Genomic DNA, 9,260 nt, shown 5'->3' on the forward strand with positions numbered 1-9,260 from the left:
ACAGTGTGAAAATTGCCTGTAAACAGTTGGATCCGAGTCTCCTAATGAATTCAGTGTCTCTTTTAATCAAAGTGGGCGACCTGTGGGGAGGGGTTTATTGGGCGTGGGGGGGGGGGGGGGTCCGGTTTCCTCTTAGCGAGCCAGTCAACACCCCAAAACACCTCCTAACCAATGGAAGCGAGTCGCTGGGGACTCACGTGGAAGGGGTGCCCTTAAAAACCTAGCCACTGAGTTGTGCACAAGTTCATTTGTTAGGCTTTATCTGACTTTCCGTTCCCCAATGTGTCTATTTAACCTGCATTACCTCATTTGCGCTTCTGTCTTCTCGCAGCATTTTTTCAGCGCTCTGCAGTCCAACGCTTTCTCATTGCATCACCTGCGCCGGCACAGAATGCACTTGCCTTTTCCATCCGGATTCGACTCTACTCGCCACAGCGAACTACCTTTGAACTGATGAAAATTTCAGCTGCTCAATAGGTGCGAGAGGCTCGAGTTGACGGCGCTTTGCTTCTGTCCGTGGTGCTGAAATGCCCGCAACCTCTAAGTAGGCTACCTTGTGCTTTTACACTAACACTGTTACTTCAGAACAGCTTTTTGAAATAATTTGATAAATTATTCAAAGCTACCATCGACGCGTCTCGCTCTTCGAGAAAAACCGGGATTGAAAAAGAAAAAAAAATATTAATTTGCCAACCGAGAGTATATTTAGGCTGTATCGATTTTTTTTAGGAGTGAGTGAGGAGCTAAAGAAAAAAAAAAACCAAACATTTTTTTGGAGGCAGGGTCTGTGTGTACTTCATACAGAACCTCCTCAAGAAACCTCCTTTTCCTTTTTAAACTTAAACTAAAAGTCCTCAAGGAAGAAGAAAGTTTTTTTTTTACCCAGACAGGGGATGAATATTTCTCATTTCCGATTCTGCTTTGGATTTTCCTCCTGGATAGATCGCTATTAAATCGAGCGCCATTCACGCAGAACTTGCTTGAATACAGATGATAATCTGAACAGAGGCTTCACGCAAGCAGCAGTGTGGAGATGGAAGCGTCCACCAACGGCTCCAGTTTTGGAATCGACTCCCTGCTATCCCACAGGCCCGGAAGCCCAGTCATCGCGAAAGGGGACACCTTAGTAGGAGAATGCAGGTCCCCGCTGGAGTTCAGCCCCAGGTCAGACTTAGAGAGCGGTTGCTCTTCTCCTCCGTCCCCGCGGCGGGAGTGCGGTGAGGATGCGGCGCAAAGACAGGGTCATCCGCTCGGACTCGCGTCCCATTTGCAGCACGGCCCGATCTCCGCTGGATCGCAACCTCGGACTGTCACTTCATCCTTCTTAATAAGAGACATTCTGGCTGACTGTAAACCGTTAGCGGCGTGTGCTCCTTACTCCAGCAACGGCCAGCCGACTCAGGAGACGGGGAGACTGGCGTCTAAAATCGCAGACGACTTCATTGAAAAGATCCACAGCAACTCATCGTCAGACAGTGAATACAAAGGTAAAAAATCACTTCGCTTTTAGCGATATTTTAAAATAGTTACACGTGAACTAGAACTTGACAGAATAGAGTTCAAGCAGAATAGAGTTTCTGACTACCCTTGGCTATTTTGTAAACAATTTGGAGATAGAAATAAAAAGATTAATCTAGAATTATAATAAAACAACATTTTCAGAATTGTTTAGTTATTTCGTTCATTTATACGCGCTGTTTATAACAAATTGTGATATGACTGACATAGATAAACAGGTGGAAATAATGCACGTGGCATAATCATTTTATAACCCAAAACATCGTAAAATTCATATTAAATATTTTTAAATCAATAAATGTCATCACTGGAAAAATCGCCAAATCTTTGACTTCAGTGCAAGAAATATTGCTGATTTTGTTTACGTGAATTATTCGCTATATTCTACATTTTAACGTGTTTATTAATTTAAAGCTTATTGTTGGGTGCAGGGCAAATGAAGTTGAACAGATAAACATCATCAGCAAGATTCATTAAGGATTTGTTCAGATGAAATTACATCTGAGGAAAAAGAAAAGAGTGAAAGATCGTTTCCTGTGACATAACATTAGGTTGATTTAATGATGCTAACACCTAAAGGTCAATAACTATTGATAAATGTATGAATATGGCCTAATTAAATATAACTATTTGTTATTATTAATACAAAGAAATTGTATTTTTATAAGCACGTGTTTATGTAGATGTTTTGGTTGTTGGTGTTCATGTGTTTGGCCTACTGAATTCTGGCGTCGTCGGATATTTTAGTAAAAGTGTTATCGCCAAAATCTTAGTCTTAGTGGAAGTAGGGCAACTATTCGCCTACCTTCAGCTATGAATCCAAATATATTTCTCCTCTCACATCATGACATTATTAGCTTGGCAAGTCTATAGGCGCGGTGATCAAAATTAATGCCCTCCAAATCAAAGCCATTCCATCTCCAGAGCGCTTGTAAAGAGTGTGTGCGCCGCTTTGATTTTCGCCTTTCTAGCCGCTTATATTTGAGGGATTTGATGCAATTTGTCCCAGTGCTAATCAGATTTGTAACGCACGGGGTCGGTCCGCTCTTTATTTCGCTCTTATCCCCGGCCCTGTGAAGTTTCTCCGGTCTCGGTTGAAAGGTTTCCATCCCTTGTGGCTCAATTAGCCGGATTATTGTGCTCCTTGAGAGACGACTCAACTACTCGACTGGCAAGGTCTCTCGCGTCGTGTCCCTCTCTTTCTGGGTTCAGAGAGAAAAGAGTTTGCTTTAGATAGGGAGAGAGAGGGGTGAATTAAATATCACAACCCTCATTCTGAAAATAAAATCTGAAAAATGCATGACACAATCACAAGGGTTTAGCAGAGGATATGTGGAAACCTTTGACACCAGAACATGTGATTACTTGCCAAAGCAGGGTCTGCTGAAACACTTGGACTAACTAACTCATGCTAATCAGTGTCTATGTGATGTTGCAGTGAAAGAGGAGGGCGACAGGGAGATATCCAGCAGCAGAGACAGCCCGCAGGTTCGCCTCAAGAAGCCACGGAAAGCGCGGACCGCCTTCACTGACCATCAGCTCGCCCAGCTGGAGCGCAGTTTTGAGCGTCAGAAGTATCTGAGTGTGCAGGACAGGATGGAGCTGGCAGCTTCTCTCAACCTGACCGACACGCAGGTCAAAACCTGGTACCAGAACAGGAGGTGAGCATGTGGTCAGCTGGAAACAAATGCTTTGAGTACATCCCAGCAACATTAAATAAGAAAAAAATATTCTGATATCTGATATTATTCGTATTGCATTCGTTTTATTTTTACTTACTATTTTAATATTAATAAGAGAACATGTATTTGAGTGCATAGGCCTATCATATTGTATTCCTTTGATAAGTCCTGCCAAAGACAATAATACATGTCAGGTGGAAGTCGTTGCATCGGTTTTGCTTGAGTAAAAATAAAGGAAATGCTATAATAAATATCCACTTTTTTTACATTTAAACAAAATATTTAGCTTTTAAATTTTAAAGGGGGTCAGGATTTCACATTTCTTATTTTATAGCTTAAAAATTGCTAAAATGAAAAAATACGACAAAAAAGTAGAAGAAAAAAATTATACCAAGAAAATTCAAAGTAGCAAAAATCAAATCACTTCTACAAGTGGTTTATTTGCATATGTATTCGCTGCATATGATTTTGTGCCAAGCTAAAAATGTGAAATTAATAAACAGCATTTTATGCACGAAAGGTGCATGCGTTGTCGATGAAATATTAATTACTAAAATATTTGTGACATTGCTGCCTGCTTTTTACCCTATATCTCCTTTATATTAGTTACACAGTTAATGTGAATTAAATCAGAATACTTTGACACTTTACAAGTTATGTATTAATCATTTAGATGTAAACGACAAAGCTTTTAGCATTTTTCTGTTTTAACGTAAATCATATTATTATTGACGTGTGGTTAAAAAATATATATTTATACAGCCCCAGGTCAGTAGATAAATCATAGAAAATTCAGTTTTTAATTATCTTTTTTTTTCTCGATTGTTTCTTTTTGCTATGATCAAAAGATAAAACACTAGTCGCTGAATAATTTCAATTTTAATTTTTATATACTAACACAATCCTTTCTCGTTTTGGAAAAAAGGACAAAGTGGAAGAGGCAAACGGCGGTCGGACTGGAATTGTTAGCGGAGGCTGGAAATTACTCCGCGCTGCAAAGGATGTTCCCCTCGCCGTATTTCTACCCTCAAAGCCTGGTGTCGAATCTGGACCCTGGAGCAGCGCTCTACTTATACAGGGGACCTTCGGCGCCCCCGCCGGCGCTGCAGCGTCCTCTCGTTCCCCGGATTCTTCTGCACGGTCTCCAAGGCGCCAACGAGCCGCCGCCTCTGCCCCCCCTCTCCGGTGTGTTACCCAGACCGACACCACCACGATGAACGGCACGATGCGGACTCGTTGCAATACATGGCAGCTTTAAACTCCACCATGAGAAAAACTATTTTACAAAACATTCGAGAAATTTTACGAAGCCACAAAAAGTGATGAGACATTTTTACATTTTATTTATTTTATTTAATTTAACGTATGTTTTTTTTTTTTAACTTATTATGTTTATATATATATTTTTTGTTTACCCTAATGTTAAATCTGAGAAAGAAAAAAAAATACAGACCGTTATGTACTGAACGCAATAATAACGGGACTTGATACTACAGGGACACTTTGTTTCACAAATTATTATTAGCCTATTATTATTTTAAGTAGTGAATTGTTGGTGCATCCCTGACGCAAAGAATATTTAAATGGTAGATTCATATTTAATTATCCTGAGATCAAATCCAGGTCATAAATCGTGGGCTTTGTAGTGACCCTCTAAAATGTACAAAGGAAAATAGGTGTAAATAAGAATATTTTGGTTTATGTTGAAAGACATGAATTCTCGAATTTTCTCTTTTTGTATTATATTTCCAAGCCTTACGTTAACAGGTGAGCAGCACATTAAAACCCGACACGACTCTACCAAACGAAAAAGCTACTTAATTGAACAAGTGTCACTTTTCTATTTGACAAACAGCTGAATGGTGCGGAGTGCTACTATGCCTGAAGGTGGATTGGACGAGATGGATTATGAATCGATTATCAATCGATTATTTTCGTGCTGCTTTTTTCGTTTCTCTATTCCTGCACAACTGCCAGTAGCATCACTTTGATGTTGATGGGAAAGCGCCAAGTCCTCGTTTCAGATCGCTTGTGTGATCAGTAAGACGTCAAGGAGATGACATGCAAAGTGTTCGCCCAGGCATTGTGCAATAACTCTGTATAAAGCCGTTGAAATATCTTGTCATTCTTTCTGGTGAAGCTGTATATTGAGAATAATGATTTGTGAAGTAATGATTCTCGTAATTCCAAATGATTTTCATTCGTGCCCCCCGTGTGCTTAGCGGTGTGAACTTCTTGGAAACTCTTAAAAACTGCTGGATGTGCGGGGGAGGGTGGTCTTTGAGCAAGGAGAATTACTTTTATAAATGTGCTAATAAAGATCTTTCATTAATTTACCACTGACTGAGAATGTGGAGGTAGCCTATACAAATACTGGGTAAATACACACTCGTGTTCTCATAGACAATTCAATTACACTAAACCAACAGCTGATATAAAAGGTATGCAGGTGCATAATGCCTGTGCCAGACCTGTACATTGACACATTAGAAATGCACAAATTTCGAAAATCGCTATTGGAAAACTTACAAGAACCCCAGAACCTCATGCAACTAATGGTGTGCTACTTTCTGCGAGCACTGAAACAATCACGATAAAATAATCCACAAAACCAGCACGGGTATATTTTTTTTAGCAGTAGCCAACAATACATTGTATGGGTCAAAATTATCAATGTCAAAAATCATAAGACTATTAAGTCAAGATCATGTTCCATGAAGATATTTTGTAAATGTCCTAGTGTAAACATATCAAAAATTTATTTTTGATTAGTAATATGCATTGCTAAGAATTTCATTTGGACAACTTCAAAGGCGATTTTCTCAATATTTAGATTTTTTTGCATCCTCAGATTGCAGATTTTCCAATAGTATCTTGGCCAAATATTGTCCTATCCTAACATACATCAATGGGAATCTTATTTATTCAGCTTTCAGACGATGTAGAAATCTCATTTTCAAAAAACTGACCCTTATGACTGGTTTTGTGGTCCAGGGTCACAAATTATAATTTTGTAATTCAAAAGATAAATGTTAGATTTGAGTTATTTTGTCAAATAAATAGCGAATGAATTGTTTAAAGACTAGGCTAAATTGTCTCAAGGTTTCGTTTTTAATAGTTACGAAGGACTTTAAACATAAAAAGTAAACCGATAAAATACACATATTAGTTACACTGCTTATGTCAAGTCACTGCCTTTAAAACGCATCCAGAAATTTAATGAAAAGTAAAAGTTTGCTTATGAAAATAAACGTCAACAAACGCTAGTGATAGCAATATCATAAAATTCGAGCTCGGAGAACTCTATCACTGGCAAATGTGTTTGAATAATTTTAAACATGACTGTCAGACACTTTGCTCAAACCCCACACTATTTGGTTAGCATCGTGGATTTAATTTGTCGAACCTACGAAAAAAAAAGTTAATAAGAATGTCGCGCCCATGGAAGTGAACACTCACCTCCCTAACCTTTGAGAAACGCCTGGAGATTTAGGGAACTTAATTCTACCTTCATATTTTAAAGTTTAACGCGACTGGCTCTTATTAATAGGTCACACTTTAAATATCATTTTGATCGTCGGCCTCGATGTTCGTTTTATTGGCAGCACGATAAAAGGGAAATACTAAGAGATTGGATGTTGTCTCTCACGCACACATGTGCAGTCTCAACACTTGTCAGCCTCCATTGTGTCGTGTCTACACGGGTAAAGTGACAGACTTTTTTGCACTCTTAGCAAGCACGCATCACTAAGCAAGCGGAGTCATTTCGTTTAGTTTTCATAAACAATATGTGGATGAAATATTAATGGTCACCTAAGTGTGTAATTGTTTAAGTGCCCTAAATGATCCCATTTGGAAATGGATTGTTTCCATACCCTTTCTTGAGAGTGTTGGTTTGCTGCTCTTTGCCAAACGGCCCCAACAGCTGGTCACCGGGCAGTGCTGACTGCGGCTCGGATCAGCAAGGGGACATCTGGTCAGCGGCATGACGGGACCCCCCCTTCTTCCCCCATCCGTGAGCCTAAGACTGACTTTAACCCAACCATGAGACCGGTCCGTAAAGCTCAGGGTTTAGGGACCGCTCTGACAGGGCGACTGAATGGGATATTAACGAGCAGACAAAAGACCTTAATAGCTTTTAATTGAACGTCGATAACGTGTGATCAGTCGGGCTCCTGCTGCAAACTTTCGCATAGCACATGTCATCCTAAGTCTCATCTTTGGGCTCCTGCCCATGAATCACTTTGAAGAGAAAGAGAGAACATTTATAGAACATTTCATAAATTTACGGCTGCTGTGGGAAATACGCAACAAAATATTTTTGTACAAAGTACAATTTCAAAGTACTTAATTTGCACACAATATTGCGCATTAAAAATAGAAAATAAAACTACTTTTAAATATAAAAAAGTAAATAATAAAAGAGAATACGAAGAAATGTTCGTTTTTGTTTTGAACACATGCGCACATAAAAAAAAAAAAAAAGACGTATCAATTCAGATCAAACATTTAAATTATAACATGGATCTGCACATGATCCAAAGGAGGCTGATGACCCCCCTCAATATTTATGAAAAGGGTTATTCTTGCGAAGTGCGCAGCTGATTGCAAGAAAAGCTCCCCCGTCTTGTTAATAGACGCAGAGATTTTTGCATGTGAAAGGATAGTGGTAAATCCCTCGGCTCTTACCGAGGATTGTCCCCGGCTCAGGGTTAATGAAGTGCGGATAGAGTCGCGCTGATCTCCCGACAAACAAAAACACAACACGGAGAGCTTAGAGCCGCAGGATCAGTGACTCTGATTAAGCTCATTGACTCAGAATAAAAACCAAACAAAACAGCCTTCAGATGAAATTAAGAGTCAATCAAAGTGCAATTTGCATCGTGATTTGGGCGACTGTCTTTTTCCCATGTTTTTCTGACGATTGCCATTTTTTGCCACGTTGCTTTAAATGAAATTCAACGCAAGGAACAGAAACATCTGCACCTTCTTTACGGCCTTTCTCTATTTAGCTGGACTTTGAAACAAACCTGCGTTGCGTTTCCTTTAAATGTATTTAAATGTAAAAAAAATAAATAAATAAAAAATAAGTAATTTAATAAATAAAATGTAATAATAATAACAACAACAGATACACTGAGCAGAAATATAATGGATAGTTAAAGATCTAAAGCTTTTCTCTAAAGATATCCAATTTATTTTTTCCAGCAAGAGCGGGATGCTGGCTTCCGGTGTCATCCGGAACAAGCAAACAGGTAATTTTGCTGCTTGATATACAAACTGGTGCGTCTAACCATATTATCTTAATGTAGCCTATATTTTTTATTTATGAACACCTTGGTTTGTAGAGCAAACAGTTTTACCCTTTACTTCATGACAGAGTGTTTTAACGAGTCATTAATCGGCCATATTGACCGCGTACCTGAACGTAAACAATGCCATTGAACCAAACAAAACTCGAATATTTTACTGATTATTCCTGTTTAAAAGGGTCAATTATTGTCATGTTTTGGGCTGTACTGATCGGTTGGAAAGGGGGAAAAACATTTGGAGTACAATATAGACTACCAGAAGTTATAAAAATCAAGGAGAAGAGTTCAAAAAACTGTCTTGAGGACCAATAGGTGTTTTTGGTTGGCCAACCTGAACCAGGATTTCCAGGGCAAGAATCTTCACAACATTCATGTTTGTTCTTATCATTTCCGGTCAGGTAGGTGAAATATTAGACTAATATCTTAATTAATACTGCTGGTATGTATCATAAAAACCAATTAACTTTAGTTTGTCAAAATATTGCGGCATTTCCTGCTTACTAAGCTCTTCTCTATATGATTTAGCATTGTCCACGCATTTTTCTCGTGGTTTAGACAGCATAAATTAGCAGAACAACATATTCAGTAGTACATTAACCATGCTATTGGTTATTTCTGAGTACTGCCAGTATGGCCGCACATCCGGGTAACTGACCAAACCGTGACATATGTGCAAACCCTCTATTCTTCTTGTTGTTTCGCCACGACAGCTTATTAACCAGAAGTCTCACACATTAGCAGAAAACAG

The 9,260-nt window shown here is 39.0% G+C and overlaps 1 protein-coding gene across 1 annotated transcript; it reads left to right on the forward strand.

Moving 5' to 3' along the window:
* The first annotated feature begins 229 nt into the window (after positions 1–229).
* On the forward strand, positions 230–5,536 carry barhl1b (BarH-like homeobox 1b). The gene is made up of 3 exons (XM_073824678.1): positions 230–1,487; positions 2,957–3,179; positions 4,126–5,536. Exons 1-3 carry the CDS (start codon positions 1,034–1,036, stop codon positions 4,415–4,417), a joined length of 969 nt encoding a protein of 322 aa, XP_073680779.1. The 5' UTR covers positions 230–1,033; the 3' UTR covers positions 4,418–5,536.
* The last annotated feature ends 3,724 nt before the right edge of the window (positions 5,537–9,260 follow it).

This window comes from Garra rufa, chromosome 19 (assembly GCF_049309525.1).
Source record: "Garra rufa chromosome 19, GarRuf1.0, whole genome shotgun sequence".
NCBI lineage: Eukaryota > Metazoa > Chordata > Actinopteri > Cypriniformes > Cyprinidae > Garra > Garra rufa.